General features: G+C 45.2%; 1 protein-coding gene across 1 annotated transcript in view; it reads left to right on the top strand.

Annotated features, from left to right (window-relative positions):
- The window catches only part of ATP6AP2 (ATPase H(+)-transporting accessory protein 2), a 48210-nt gene that overhangs the window by 20004 nt on the left and 11370 nt on the right, over positions 1 to 16836 (top strand). The window contains exons 6-7 of the mRNA XM_065431266.1: positions 199 to 345; positions 5085 to 5201. Coding sequence (XP_065287338.1) covers positions 199 to 345; positions 5085 to 5201 — 264 coding nt within the window. The remainder of the gene's footprint in view (positions 1 to 198; positions 346 to 5084; positions 5202 to 16836) is intronic.

Here is a 16836-nt window from a genome sequence, read left to right as displayed (position 1 = left end):
CTAAATTATTTCGGATGCTCTGAGGCTTCCCATTATTTTTGGGGGGCTTAGAAATGAAAGGCCATCATTTATCACAAAAAAATTACTTTATAGTCGGAAATATCATGTCAGTACTCCTCTAAGAGTACTACGTTCCGCATTGAAACACAATTCCATTGAGTAGCATTGTTTGGCTGACAGCTCTCGTTTGCCCCGCAGCTGTCACGACAGGCAACCAAGAGCGCCACGGCTCCAAGCGTGGTGTGGCTGCGGCTGAGTGGCCTTCGTCACGTTGTGGATCGTTATACGGAGGAATCGTACCAGGCCTCTCATGCCTTGCGGCTCATCCGCGAATTCGTTGACAAGGTCAGTATTGACTGTATTACAATGATAGTTCTCAATAACTTAAGGATGTATGTGTTCGTACATCCATCCTAAGGCCATGCAGCGAAACTAGCTACCTTATGAAACCTCCATATTTGTTTCAGGTGCCTGCATTGAGGTTTTTTAACTGTTCCTTAAGCACAGATGACAGTCTCAAAGTATCGACATTGGTAATGAAAGATTCCAGTGCAAGAATATCTCTTTTAATCTAGTATCACTGGTACTGCGAAGCTTTGTTTTGTTTCAATATTGTGAGCGGTCTCAGCATGGTAAAATTCACCTGCAGTGGACTTCCACTAGGCATCTTTGAGGCATAATAAGACCAGAAGGTGATTTTAAAATGAGGAAGGTTGTGTGCCCATCTTTCAGACAAAGGTCTGATAAGGGAGCTTGGAGACAAACCAAAGGCTGGGCAAGACACCTTAAAATTGTACCTAGGACTTAGGGAAAACAAGAGGAAGGTGGGAGATGGAAATTCAAGACGATGAGCAAAATGAGAACAATGTGAAAGCGGGAGCCAACGTTTCGACAAGTGGATTTGTCGTTTCGTTGCCTTGTCTTTTATGTCACCTTGAAAAAGACAAGTTCACTTGAAGCGTTAGCTCCCGCTTTCACCTTGTTCTCGTTTTGCTCATCATCTAGGATTTAGACACACAATACCCATGAAAAATGTGTTTCAGATACAACTACTGTAGGGTGATCTCAAGCTCTCTAGGAGCAAGAAACACATTACACAGTAGTGCAAAGAAGCAAAAGGGCATTTATCGCATATGGTTTCAGTGAGCCAGCTAGCCAACACACAATGTATGTAGCATGCTAATGGAACTGTCTTGGGAATCAAGGAAATTCAACTCACTGTGCAAGGAGATCAAGCAATATGTTTGCCCCATGCAGGACAGCAATGCCCGAGTTATTTGCAGGTGCAGTCACATGAAATAAGACGTGTTTGAGCGATCGAGAAGGCCTCTGCGGGTCACTTCTGCGGAGCAGATGGACAAATGTGCAATCAGTCCACATGCTATAACATCCTGCAGCCAAATAGGCGGAAGCGAGCTTTCCTTGCATCCACGTATGCACACCGTCAGTTGGCTCTAGAATCAGAATACTCTGGCTGTCTCTCGTCATACTGCAGAACTACACAGACTTGTGCCGTCGCATGTGCTATTCAGGAAAGCCAGATTCCAGGAGGCACATCAGGGAACATGAGAGTCAAGTGACCCCACAATGCAAAATACAGACTCATAATTTAAGAAGCCAACAAACACTGACACCAAGGACAACATAGGGGAAATTACTCGTGCTTAATAAATGAAATAAAGAAACGATAAAGTAATGGAAATTAAAGTGGATGAAAAAACAACTTGCCGCAGATGGGAACCGAACCCACAACCTTCGCATTTCGCGGTTCGGTTCCCATCAGCGGCAAGTTGTTTTTTCATCCACTTTAATTTCCATTACTTTATCGTTTCTTTATTTCATTTATTAAGCAAGAGTAATTTCCCCTATGTTGTCCTTGGTGTCAGTGTTTGTTGGCTTCTTATGATATGACTAATAAAAATCGGGCCCCTCGGTTAACCCCCTTTTTTCTCGTTCATTACATAACGAGGGTCTCGAATCCGGCAACATTGATGCCTTCAGGTAGCATATGTGGGCTTATTGACCAGTTGCCTTCATCCTAAAACATCAAGTTCTCGTGACGCCTGCGGCAAAAAAGACGTTCCACGTCCGCCACCAAGGTCTGTGAGTGGTGGCGCTGGCTAACACTCCCAGGGTTCTACTAGGACACATAAATACCCAAGAAAGTGGATGGGAAAATGACGCCGCGGTAGCTAATTGGTAGAGCATCGCACGCGAAATGCGAAGGTTGTGGGTTCGGTTCGCATCTGCGGCAAGTTGTTTTTTCATCCACTTTAATTTCCATTACTTTATCGTTTCTTTATTTCATTTATTAAGCACGAGTAATTTCCCCTATGTTGTCCTTGGTGTCAGTGTTTGTTGGCTTCTTATGATATGACTAATAAAAATCGGGCCCCTCGGTTAACCCCCTTTCTTCTCGTTCAGACTCATAATTTGTACTTGATGCAAGTACTTGCTCTTGTATCTTCAATATAAGAGCCAGTATTTGAAATGAGAGCAAATCTCATTGCAGGAATATTGTTTGGGCTGCTAAAAGCTACCATCTTGATTGGGTACAAATGATTGAGTGTTGATTATCCTACAGCATTGCTTGTGGTCTTTCAAATAAAAGAAAGATATGTCAATGGCTTAAGCAGATTACTCTCATTTTATGTCTTTTTTGTCAGTGCATGTGCAGAACCAACTAAGTTAACTGCTGGAGCAACATGAACTGGTTTTTGTTCTGATCACATAGTTTAAAGTTCAGGCATAAAATTTGAGGTTTTTCTTGTATTTTAAGTAGCCCCACATCAGGGTTGGCCATTGCAAACAGGGAAGCACTTCGCATAGATTACGCACTGACAATTGTGTTTTCAAAGTATCAAATTGCTCCATTCTTGGGCAGCACACATAAAAACAAAACACGAGAAAGAATACAGGACAAGTGCTGGCATGAGAGAGAATGCAAGACAAGCGTTGGATTTTGGCGTTGTCACACAAAAAAGAGCCAGAAGAACTAGCACTGAACTGCAGAAGGATTGAAAAGCAAGGCAAGTTGGAACCTATTCATTCTAGGGCAGCACACATACAAAGTCACACCGCTCCACAGCGGGAAAACAGGTGAAACTTTGAGCAAAGGCCAGCGCACCCTTCCTCTCGAAGGAGCCCCACCTTCTGTTGGAAAATTAAGGTCACACCCACAAACGCCTATGCATAAGAGTCACTGCCTGCAATGTCACCGACTAGGGCATGTGACTTCAGTCATTAACCTAATGTAGAAAACATAAAATCGCCACTGGAAGTGCGCTGTACAAAATGAAGAGAAGAAAAGTGGCAGAGTCCCTGGGCTCTGGTATCGGAGAAGGTAGGGAATGGATGTCGCTTGCGGAGGCTAGTCGAGGCAAAGCAAGAAAATATCTCTGTCGGCAGCTTCACTGCCGACAGAGAGTTTCGATGTTAAAATATATCAGGACTGTGAACTTCAGAGTACCGATCATTATTCAGTTTCTGTGTCATGTTAACAATGCCTCAGTACTACAAACTAATATTCCAAAATATAGAAATTTATAAATTTCTGTGTGTCCTTTATGGCAGCCGGAACAGTAGACTAGCAGACGACAAGGCTCAGAAATCTGACACTGTGAACATGGGTTTGGAAAACCCGAGATGGCACCGGAGGAAGCAAATGCTGGAAGAAAATCTTTTTTTTTCTGTGCCGGAGGCGACGGTGCGTCGGGTTTTGCGAGCACATGCTCCGCCCCGACAACTGTTGCCAATCAAGGCGTGTCTCTTTCTTCTTTTGTTTTTCTTACTGCACAAGCCTCTTCTTTCTTTCGTACTTCTTTTTGTTGTTGTTGTACCAGCTACGCGCGAAGAAATGTAACCTCTGTGTTCACGGTGGTGCCATGCACTTGCACTTTCCAGCTGGTGTTGTTTACAAGCGCTTAAACTTTGGAGTAGTTCATCTGTCCACCTCGAGTGAGACAGTTGCGGTGTTCACAACAGGCAATGTGAAAAACAAAGAAACATCATGCTCTACAGGTGACTTGGAGCTCCTTCTTTGTCGGTGCTTTTCTTGGCATCAGCGTCTTTTTTTGTGTGCACCACTCTATACATGGTGCTACAGTGGTGGATGGCGGCGAAATCTATGGAAAATCGCAACAGCACGGTCCAAGAGACAACAGCGATGTTTTCGTGGAAAGCTCAAACGGTGACAACTGATAAACTAATGGGTTGATGGTCGAAATGGTTAATTTTGGGGCTTTTACTATAACGACCTTTCATAATAGCGAACAGTTTGCTGTGATTCCCCGAAGTTCGTTATATAGAGACTTTACTGTGCAACCAAACTTTCCTATTGTTCCTTGTGAGGGGTCCTTTAATCGTGCTGCATGTGAATCGATTCCCTGCTTCACAAAGCGCACAGTGAAACGTGCCAATCAGCTTCCTCAAACAGCCTGTTTACCCTGATGATAATCGAAATGCATGGGGGGGGGGGAGGGTGCATATTTGTAACCGCAAGCAATAACTTGATGAGAATAGAAAACTGGGCAAGTTGGTATTGCTTTACAGCTAATGACAACAATGCAATGACAATGAAGATGAAGAAATGCACGAAGTCAATACTACAAGCGCTGACTACCAACTGGAAAACTTAAGCAGGGAATGGGTTCATGTACACATTGACTGTCCACGAATCTGCAAGACACCAAAAGACATTGTGGGTAGATGAGTTAAAGTTTTTCTTACGATGTCTAGTCACACTAGATGTTATATCTGTTTTGTAGCTTATTCAACTTGCCTCATTGTATTTTATCAAGAAAATCAAATTAATTTCACAAAGCAGGGGTTTAGTGGGATGTGTTTCTTAAAAATCTTAATTATATCTGCAGATTCAAAGCAAAATCTTTAGTAATTGAGCCTGTATGTGCCTAAAGAACAGTACTTGGCACATATATATGCCCTAAATGACAGCTTTAGTACCTGTCATAGGCCCCTAATACATAATTTTTTAGGGCTTCTAGTCTCTACTTGTTAGTGTTGACTGACTGCTGCATGTTTCTGCCAAAGCTCATGTTTACATGACTGCGTGGTTTCCCTTCCAGGCCAAAAGCACCCTGAAGAAAGCGTATGGCGACAAGGCCCTTTTGGTGGTCATTACGCAGAACGACAAAACGACGGGTCCCATCCGCAAGGCTCGCTCTCTCCTTGCAGCTGAAGACGTAAGTCCTTGCTGAACACAATTGCAGCACATCGCTTTAACATATGAATCCAAGAAGAGCGTAGGACAATTAAATATTGTTTAACTGAAATGTAGAAGTAATAACTAGGGTTGTGTGAATACCGAACCATAGATTTCAATTTGGATATCGAGTATCAAAAAATTTAACAAAAACTTTTATGCTTGCAGATTTTGTCCAAGAAACACCGCGCTGCACGTGCTGAGGAGGCTAATCACATTACTTATTAAGAATCTTGCTAGCTACAAGTAACTTAGGTACCTATGAATCGAGATGCGCTTTGTTAATGAGGGAACAGCAAATTAGTATACCAGCACTGATAACAACTCGGTAAACGAAGGTCTGGAAAATAGTTTTCATTGATAAAATATATGTCAAATAAAATTAAGTGCGTTTGTCCTCTGAAACTGAACAAATAGCATTGCAAAGTTGTCCCAAGTACCAGTGGGGCTTTCAGTTTAATACTGGGCCAGGCTGTGCTTACTGCTTTTCAGTTTTTCTTCTAGAAAACAGGACGGTTTATCATTTTTATGGCAGGTGGTTTCTTTTGGTTATGGCCAGCACATTACAAGGCCAATCTGTGTGACAGACAAAAGCAGGGAATGCGCACCGCGTCACTCGGCAACGTTCTGCATTGTCGTCGGTGCTGACCATAAAGAGTTCTGAAATTGGGAGGCCCACTGCAAGTTTGCGTGACTTCCCCCCCCCCCCCACTTTTTTTCGCATCTGCCATCTGTGTAAATGCGTCTGCAGCCGGGGATCGGCACACTGTCACGTGATATTTTCGAGCCCACCATGTAAATCCAAAGCTAGTCTCGTGACAGGTCGCTCGAAGCAACGAAAAGAGACCATTGTGTGCCTACAAACAGCGTTCGGAGTGAGGCGCCGCTGTACGGCATTTCACAGTGGTGGCGAGTGTGAGCATGCAATGGCCATCCGGGGCACTTGCTTTCTTTGGCGAGGTGGTTTGTCAGCTTTCTGAGAGTCGTGCGCCTCACTGATGCAGTACAGTTGCTGACCAATAGTTCGGATACCTTACAGGGTGCCACTTAAGTTTCAGACTGCGTCCTCCTCCGCCTGCGTGACCACATGCCAATTTGACCACTGAGTTGACAGAGTCGAGCAGAAAAGCGAGAGATTGATATGTTTCTGGTGCCTCCTTGAAATCGAAAGTAACAGTCTGCTTAGTTGCCTAGTTGATTCACTCGTAGTCAACTTTATCCTAACCAAGGCACAAGTCAATCCAAGACCAATCCAATCTAAGATGGAAAGCAGTATAACAGGAATAGCACAAACATAAGCACACGAAATGCATACACACATAAAGTCCCTTGCTCCCCGCAGGGGCGTCTGCGTCAGCAGGCGTTTGGTGTGTTGCGACACCACGTACTTGAGCACACGAGGGTTGGCTCCTCCCGCGTGTAGCCGTGCGTGGCTTAGCGGTGTCTGGGGAAAAGGGGATCCTGGGTGTTGAGCCGATGCTGGGTGTTTGGACCTTTAAGGCCCCCCTGGTGGAGGCAACACACCCCTTTGACTTCTGCTTCACACAGATGGCACCCCTGGACTGACCCAACCGGGGGAAATCGGCAGTCGCCTTTTCCTGCCCTCCTCTCCAATCTTCGTCTTTCTCGCCTTTTTCATCTTTCCTCTCTTCTCATCACTTCTCACTTCCTAGTTTCCCGGCGGCAAGGGTTAACCTTGTGTGGCTAGCCAGCCTTGGTTATGCTGTATTTGGTTATAGCAGTGATGTACAGCTGGCATTGGCAGGGTTTCTCTAGCAGGAACTTCTGTCACGTCCCCCTGTTGGGCTCCATGGTGGGTGGTTGGCATCGCAGCCGAAAACCCAACTGTACTTATGGAAAATGCTTTTCCTAAACTCCCTGATCGTCCTCAGAAACGAGGGCGCGCCGAAGAGGTCTTTCAGTTTTTCGGACGCCAAATCCACAATTTTCCTCATTTCCACGTGATCCATTCAGAAAAACCAGCTAAACCAGTGCGAACAATCTCACCATTCCTTGCATCGAAGTCTCTTACCGAAGTTTTTGGTCCAGGATATAAGGCGTCAAGGATGGCTAGCGGTGACCTCCTCTTGGAGCTCAGCAATGAGAAGCAATTTGAGAAACTGCCTAAACTAGTATCATTTGGGGAGACCCAAATAGTAGTAAACCCGCACCGCACGATGAATACCACCCGTGGCATTGTCTCGGACGATGACTTGCTGGAGCTCACTGAAGCTGAACTTTTGGAGGGCTTCAGTGAACAGAATGTTATAAATATCAAAAGAATTAAGATGAGGCGAGATGGCAAAGAAATCCAAACCAAACATTTGATAATCACCTTCAGTTCGAGTGTCTTGCCCGAGTCAATTGAGGCCGGGTACATCAAGTTCCGTGTCAGGCCGTACGTACCCAATCCTCTTAGATGCTTTAAGTGCCAAAGGTTTGGCCACAGTTCATAGAACTGTCGAGGCCGGCTGACATGTGCCAAGTGTAGTGACACTGAACATTCCTCCGAAACATGCCAGAAGACTCCACATTGTGTCAACTGTGATGGCGAGCATGCCGCATACTCGCAGGCCTGCCCGTCTTGGAAAAGAGAAAAAGAAATTGTGACAATCAAAGTCAAAGAAAACATATCTTTCAAGGCGGGTGTCATACCTGCCTAAGAGCAGTTTTGCTGATGTGACGCGTCAGGGGGCAGCAACACAACGGCTTCCGGCAGCTGTCTGACCCACAAGGAGTGAGTCGGCAGTTACGCCACCTGCCCCCGCGGTGGTTGCAGCTAGCGCTGCTCCGTCACCCCAGCAGACGGGGCCATCCACCTCCGGGCAGGTGACCTCGAAGGTCCTGTGCAACGTGCCGAGGCCTTCACGAAAACAAAGCGCTCGGAAGAGCGCGTGTCCAGCGCCTCGGAAGAGGCGATGGACACAACCACCAGCAAGACGGCGCCACCAGCGCCTAAGGAGCGGCGAGGATCTCTCGATCGTTCCAAAAGAGATAAAACTCTCGTCACGGCGCCTGCAAAGCGCTGCTGAACTAACCTTTCCTTTCCAGAACACACAGTATCCAACTCTATCAAAATGGATACACAGATCATGCAATGGAATGTAAGAGGTCTCATCCACAATCTTGACGACGTAACCGAACATCTACACAAATTTAATCCAAAGGTACTGTGTGTTCAGGAAACGCACTTAAAAGCTACACAGACAAATTTTCTCTGGTCACACACTATCTTTCGTAAAGATCGTGATGAGGTGAACACCTAATTTGGCAGTGTAGCCATAATTGTCAATAAAGCTATTGCTTGCCAACACTTGCCGCTTTGGACGTCCCTCGAGGCAGTTGCAGTTTGAGCAATCCTTTTTAGTAAATTAGTAGCAGTCTGCTCTATATACATACCTCCAAACTATCACATGAGCAAAATAGAATTCTACTAACTTATTAATCATTCCTGAGCCATTTCTTACTGTCGGGGATTTTAATGCACATAACAGTCTCTGGGGAGATTCTAGGACAGATTCGAGGGGACGACTGATCGAATCCTTTCTTGTTACCACCCAAAAAAAACCCCACCTATTATAATATAAAACCCACCTACTATAATATTGCACATAATTCATACTCCTCGATAGATTTAGCGCTTAGATCTTCCATATCTTTTTCCTACTTAGAATGGAATATTATAGAAAATCTGTTTGGAAGTGATCACTTTCCTATAACTTTAAACTTACTAACACGACCCGACACTCGTCCACAGGTACCTCGCTGGAAACTTGACGCCGCTGATTGGAAGCGTTTTAAGGAATGTACTTACTTATCACAAGATTTTATACGCGATTTTAGCATAGATGATGCTGTAGCATATTTTACCGCTTTTATTATTGATGCAGCTGAAACGTTCATTCCACAAACAAGTGGTCACTCATCTAAGAAACGTGTTCCTTGGTGGAATGAAGACTGCAGAGATGCACGAAAAAGACAAAATAAGGCATGGGGCAGATTGCGCCCATATCCTACGGCGGAAAATTACATTGCATTTAAACATATCAAGTCGCAAGGACGGCGCACGAGACGGCAGCCTAGAAGAGCAAGCTGGGAGAGGTTTCTCTCGGGCATCAATTCCTATACCCAGGAGGCTAAAGTATGGGATGGTCTGAAAAGGCTAAAAGGGCAGCAGATCAACCCATTACCTTTGATTGATGAGCGAGGAAATACCTTGGAAAACCAGGCCGATGCCCTTGGATTACATTTTGCGCATGTATCAAGTTCCATAAACTATTCACAAACATTTCTTAAATATAAGCAAATAGCAGAACTTAGGTCAATAAACCGTCAATACAGACCAAATCTACCGTACAACTGTTCTTTCAATATTGCCGAGCTTAGAGCTGCGTTGCGCTCGTGTATGAACTCTGCACCTGGAGTTGACAGAATCATGTATGGCATGATTAAAAACCTACACACTGATACACAGATGACACTTCTGGCACTTTTTAACTCTGTTTGGGCTGCTGGATATCTCCCATCCTCATGGAAAGAAGCTATCGTAGTACCGGTCTTGAAACAAAGCAAGGACCCATCCGACGTTTCAAGTTACCGTCCAATAGCACTCACAAGTTGCTTATGCAAACTCTTCGAGAAAATGATAAATCGTTGTCTTTTACATTTCCTTGAATCGAATAAAATGCTCGACCCTTATCAATGCGGCTTCAGAGAGGGTAGGTCGACTACTGACCAGCTCATGTTCATTGAGGCAGGCATTCGTGACGCCTTTATCCATAAGCAGTTTTTTCTTTCTGTTTTCTTAGACATGGAAAAGGCATACAGCACGACTTGGAGATATGGAATTTTGCAAGGCCTCTCAGAAATGGGTATTCAAGGGAATATGCTTAATGTAATTGAAAGTCCTGTAGAAAGTCTCTACGTTGAAGCTAATGAGTGGTCGCTTCATTTTCAGAGGTCATACTCCAGTTTCATGTACTTTCTAAAAGTGAACGCAAACCGCGACCATCCCTCTTATGTGAGCATAAACGACGTGGCATCTGCAGTGCTGTTTAATAATCGACCTGCAGCTACAGAACCATTCCCTCTGCACATTAGAAAGCTTGCTGAGAATATGCAAGTCCCAATTCTATAGCAAAACCTGATGGCCCCAGCTAAGCCATTGCCGCCATGGCAGTGGGAGCCCATAGAATGCGATATATCAGTCGTAGAGGTGACCAAACACGCCCCAGAGGAATATATTCGAATGCATTTCTTGGAACTTCAATCTAAGTACTCGTGCATAGAATTTTACACCGACGCTTCTAAGTCGCATGCCGGCGTGTTTTATGCTGCAATCGAACCATCCTTCTCCCAGTCCGATGGACTGCATCCGGAAACAAGCATATTCACTGCGGAAGCTTATGCAATTCTATGTGCTGTTAAACAAATCAAGAAAGCAAAGTTGTACAAAGCCATTACACACACGGACTCTCTAAGCGTCATAAAAGCCCTAATGTTCCTCCACAATCATCGAAACCCTGTACTTACTGAGCTTTATTCCGTCATTTGCACATCGTACATGTCTCAGCAGCAAGTCATAATATGTTGGGTACCTGTACATAGGGGCATTGAGGGTAATATGCTGGCTGACCAAATAGCCACATCAATTGCATCACAGGATATCCATCCTACAACTGCACTGCCTGCCTTAAACCTAAAGCCTTTCATCCGAAAGAAACTCAGAAGCCACTGACAGCACCTATGGGATGCAGAAACAAAAAATAAGCTTCACTTGATTAAACCAAAACTGGGTTATTGGCCCTGCGCAACAAAAACACGACGAAGAGATGTCCTATTCTGTAGTCTTAGAATAGGACACACATATGCCACACACAGTTTTTTGCTAACTGGAAATGAACCACCATCCTGCGGTAGATGCGGTGAAAGGCTCACTGTCCCCCACGCTCTCCTAGAGTGTCGGGAAGCCGAAACAGAGAGAAATAAACACTTTCGGCTAGCATACCGACAGTTCATCCCTCTTCATCTTCATCCTGTAATGTTTCTTGGTAAAGAACCGTTGTTTGACACCAGAGCAGTCCTAAATTTCCTAAACGATGTTGTCGTACATGTTGTTAGCCCTACGAACTTGTAGCACATCCTCTCTCCAGAGGATGCTGCTGCGATAATATATTTTTGTATAGCACACGCCTTCAGGCCCTTCCGTTCCAAGGGCTCTCTTAGGCACTAGTGCTCCTTGCAAACGTTTACCTTCATGTATTTTTTAAATATCATCATTCTATCACAATGTATCTTTTGTGTTCTTAGTAGTACTCACTAGTCATTGCCATAATTTTATTACATATAGCTTTTATGCACTTTACAGAGATTGCTTTTAAGCCCTTTACAGCTTTGTCACAATCACTCACGGTATTCATCTACCCACTGCAAACCCATCAACACTGACCTGGCGCTCTTTGGTCTTAATTGGCCCTTGCGCCATAAAACAACAAATTCATTCATTCAAAGTCCCTTGCTCTTGAAGTCTGCAGTATCACATGAAAACTGAGTTTTTTCATCAGGCCAGTGTACACAGAATGAAAATAGTTAATACATACTTATTATTTTATACTGCACAATAAATATACATATTAACAGCTATACATTTTTAATTGTAAGAGGTACGAAGGTCAATGCTCCTCAGGTGTAATTACAGCAGTAAAAAAGGTTTGCAGTCACTGACTAAGTCCAACAAAAAGAAAGACGTTTCGGAACCCGTACAGGTTCCGAAACGTCTTTCTTTTCATTGGACTCGGTCAGTGACTGCAAACCTTTTTTCACTTTAATGCCTGACTGGACGAATTTTCATTGAAACCTTGACTTAATTATAGCACTTGCAATATATACAAGTAACGATGAAGCAGTATATCAGTGTACAAGTGAAAACATTGGGATTATCATTCCTCCTTGGCATCATGCAAAGCTCAGAAATACCCTGTCTTTTTATTTTGTGCTTGCGAGTGCGCTCACAACCTGCGTTCCAATCTGCTCAGTGCGTGAAAGCAAGCTGCGCACTAAGGGGAATGGTAGAGCACCGTGCACGGAACACCGGGGTGTGCATTGCTCATTTCAGAATTACAGTCGAACCCACTTATGATGATACCAGTTTTAACAATATATCGGTTATAGATATGAGAAGCTGCTGCATCGTCAACTTTTGTATATTTTCCATGGTGAAATAACCCGCTTACTACAATGCCTCGGTGCCACTTATCGGTTATAACAGTTAAGTCTGGGTGCTGTGTGTCCGAGCCGAAGGGTAGTGAAATGCGAAATCCTTGAAAAAAAAAAAAAAGAAAGCGAGAAGTTCGAGCCACTGCACGATGGGCTGATGCTTCAACAGCTGCCGCACGCTCATTTTCCAGCCATCAACGCTCGGCTCTCACCCATTGCCCTTCCACCCCTCTGAACATGAATGGGCTGCGCCCACAGCTCTAAGCCGCCTCACCCTCTGAAATGCGAATGGACCGTGCCAACTGCGCTGCTGGCAGATTGCTCGCATGTTGCTCACAGGCGCCTCATTCATCGCAGTTCTGCAAACAGCTTAATCACTCGCGTTCGTCTTTGTTGGTTCCGTCGAAGTCGTTGCTGGCCACGCAGTTTCTCAGCCTCGTTTGACCAACAGTTGGTTTGACTCGCCGATGAATTGGAAGATGGCTGATGCGCCCACTGATCATCGGCAATGCACGATGCTGCCGGTGAAGAGAAAGCCTTAGTGCTTGTAACCGATCAGGCGATCGTTGCGAACATGCTTGTATCTGATAGTGACCGCGACGACGGCAGCGATGACGCAGTAGGGCAGGCTGTCTCAACGTTGTCCTCACAGCATGTGAGGACAACGTTGAGACAGCCTCAACGCCTGATCATCGCCTGGCCGATGGATCAGTCCCTCCGAGGCTTCGTTTTCGCTAGGACCCTTCCGCTGCACTAAGTGGAGCACCTGAATGCCTCGTAGAAGGATGTCAACAAGCTTCGCATAAAGCATGCAAGGCTGACAGATGGGGTTTTCTCATTCAAGCCAGTGAGAAGTATGTGGCGAGATGCTTGTGGCAATCTTGCCCTGGTGTTTCTTCTGGATTTTTCAAGCTGACAGGTTGCCGCGGCAGGCTTCTCGCAATTTTTAAAAGGCCCCTTTTGGGATCACCACAACAATCAATGCCTTGGTGGTGCTTGTATATCGCTTGCTACCCGTGACCCCTCTTTGCAGTTGTTATAGCAGTGCCATTCTTCAACGCCAACAGCCGCGGCTTGCTACACGCGATTGAAGTGCCCAGGAAGCAGTTAAACGAGTGAACACAATCAGCAGCCGGATAGAGGAAGGTGGTGGAGAGGGGCACTGGCCTCCCCACTATTATAGTTTCCTCACATCAGCTCTGCCATTCCCCTATTTTGATTTTTCCATGCAACCTGGTTATAACAATTAGCGGTTATAACAATGGAATTTTCGTGGCACTTGAATATTGTTAGAAGTGGGTTCGATTGTATTGTTTATGAGAACGAGCTTGTTCAAGGCCGTGCCACTTCATTATAGTGCTCTGAACGGCCTGGACTCACATCCAAGAATTCAAGGCAGAGGTAACAAGCAGAGAGAGAGAAAAGGAGCGAGATGGATGTCTGCACATACTCATGCAGTTGCGCCATATTTCAAAGCGGTTGCTCACTCAGTAATCCTGGTGACAAATCCTTTGATCATGTCTTCTAGTTTGAGCATGGCAGTCCTTTCCTTATGAACGTGCAAAGTTCATAAGCAAAGTGGGTTAGCCTCCTTTGCATCATGTGGTTCTGCAAATAAGCTTTTACAGTAAAACCTAGTTAAACCGTACCCGCTTAAACAGTAGTTTCATTTTAAATGTAGTAACGTCAAATCCCTGACTCAGTAGCCATTGAACATAATGTGTTTTGTATCCATATAAACTGTACCAGCTTATTGAGCATGCATCGGTTAAAATGTAGCGTTTCCACTTTTCATCGCGCAAACACGGCAGTGCGTCGTCTTCATCGGGCGGCCCGGCAGAACAACAAGCCTCAGAGATCGGAACAACGGCCTCCAAGCGCCCTGTGCATTTGCATGTGAAGCCACATTAACATCAACATCATTTCAACGCTGTCAGAGAGCGTCGTGGTGTCATGTTAGCGAGGACTCGCGTCATGCTGAAGCTCTGATAAAAAAGACGCCGGGTGCTCAGCATAGAAGAAAAATTTGACATCGTCCGTTCTATCGAACACGACACGAAAAAGTCGGCGCTGGCACCTGACAGGGATCTGCTGTTTACTACGGTGTGTGGCATTTGGAATGCGAAGTTGCTCGGCAGCGCTGCTGTGACCTCGAGGAGATGTCGGCTACGAGGTTCGACTTTTCGCCATCATTGCCTCTGTTGATGATGAGGACGACACGGAAAGCGACAGCACGGGCGATTCAGGCCCGACAGTAGCTGCGCGTTACGTCAGCCTCATGAATGCAATCGTCGCGACGAGAACAGGGGCGCGATAACGTAACTCTATTCCAAATGAAAAGTATTCCAAACTCCGGCACCCAGCAGTGAAAGAGGCGCCCCGGGACTTCTGCCGCACTACTGCGCATGTGCACGGAAAATACGTAACGCCAACGAGGAATCTGCCATGCGAGTGTTTGCCAAAAAAGGGGGGCTGGCTGAAAAGCTGGCACGCAGCTTCAAGTAAGTTTGAGGCGGCTGTCGTCGTGCTAGGCCGCCACGACATCAAACAAAAAATAACACTTTTGTCTCGCGAAGTGAATAAATACTGCATGTTTTTCCCCTTTCATCGCATTCTCTCTGAGATCCATTTTCGACAGGTAAGTGGGCGATCTCATGCTATTTCGGTTAAACAGTACTTGTACGCACTTCTTCCGAGCTCCGGCCAACTACAGTTTAACGAGGTTTCACTGTGTTTGGGAGTAAAGCGCTGAACGAGCATTCTGCCGAAGCTACAGATGCAAATACAGAAAGAAGTTGCGTGTATTTGATGACTTTGTCTAGCAGCTCATGGACTTGTTTAGATTTTGCCTGCAGAGTCTTCGAAATGCTTATAATTGATATAGATTCAACATCGGACAAAATAGAAGGAAAAAGTATGCTCTGCACCAAGAGATGGCTTAGGTCAAATTCAGCTGCGTGCCTGCCTAATGCTGCGTTTAGAATGTCAGCCAGGAATTGTCTTCTTCTGGCGGCGTCAATCAGTGTGCCTTATAATTTCACTAGCTGTTTCATGCCAGACTGATCAAAGCGTCGCCGCATTTCACTCATAATGCAGTCAATTGCCACAAAGTATTCTTTGTGCTGTGTTGCTTTGGGATCGAGCGCAACTGGTGGGAGAGATGTGCTGGACATTTCAAACTTCTTTGGCAAATTTGTTGGCTCCTTCAGATGTAGCTGAGTTGCAACAGCAGTCGTTCAGTACCATGACTGCTGAAACACGGTTTCAGACCGTAGGCAGGGCATTGCCTTGCACAGAGTCTCTGCAGCTTCTTTTCAAACCTGCAGCACGAAACATTGAGCGTTGGAGGACCCTTGCTAGTTCCTCACATAGACCAAACAGAGCTGTGGAGATGTTTATTCCCAACTGACAACATTTAAACTTGTCCAGGAATGTTTCATATGACTTCATAATGGCTTTGCTGGCATTGCTATGACTTTCATTGAGCCTGGTCTTTGAAGGCTCTTGCTCAGTGTTTCTTGGATCCTGGCGTGGCTCTCACTGAACCTTTTCATTGACTTTACCCTGACTGTCCACCTTGTCGGGCACAGTGGCAAAAGGCTATTTGACATTGACTCTGGCTTATCCGTTGGATCCCCTACTGAGGAAAGAGCAGTAGACGAGTAAACATTTTTGCACTTGTTTGATTGAAGAATGACTTTAAAACATACTTTTGTGGTACTCCAAGCATCACCAATTATATCGCAGCTCTTACTAGTTTCCTGCAATACAAGTTCTAGGCAATGATTACTACCATGCACAAGTGCCCCAGACAGTAGGTAAATCGAGCATGCAAGCGGCAGATGAACTGCATCTTTGTGCACTGGTGTCGGCAGTACATCGTACAGAGCACGCAAAAGCAAACAGCGGTGGCCGTTAACTACACATTTGACCACTGCCTTATTGACAGCTCAAACGAAAGTTCTCTGCTTCCAACAGTCGACGCTAGGGGAGCTTTTTGCACTTACAGCACCCATTTGTTGATGAAGCAGCTCTTGCCAGTATTGTTTGCTTTTTGAACAATTGACTAGCACCACTGGCTGAGCTTTGTTTCTCTAAGCGTGCGGCGATCTCTATTTTCTCCCTATTGCCAAGAATAAACTTGGTGGTCGTGCCATGGTTTGGTGATTAATAAACACGATAGACTACTGATACTTATTAGCACGCTTTTTTCAAGGAGTAGAGAATTGATTTTTCCAAAAAACTGACAGCGCGTTTATTGTCTTCCAAAAGAGACAAAAGCTCGACCAGAGGTGCTCAGCACACATGCAGGAAGCAAATGCTTCTGGCAAGAGCTGCTAGCTGCTGCTAAGTGGTTGCTACAAGTGCAAAGAGCTCCCCTGACAGCACCCATGTGAATT

This window comes from Dermacentor albipictus, chromosome 1 (genome assembly GCF_038994185.2).
Source record: "Dermacentor albipictus isolate Rhodes 1998 colony chromosome 1, USDA_Dalb.pri_finalv2, whole genome shotgun sequence".
NCBI classification, from domain to species: Eukaryota; Metazoa; Arthropoda; class Arachnida; order Ixodida; family Ixodidae; genus Dermacentor; species Dermacentor albipictus.
Note: the sequence above shows the minus strand (reverse complement) of the source record. Positions and strands in the feature narration are given on the sequence as shown.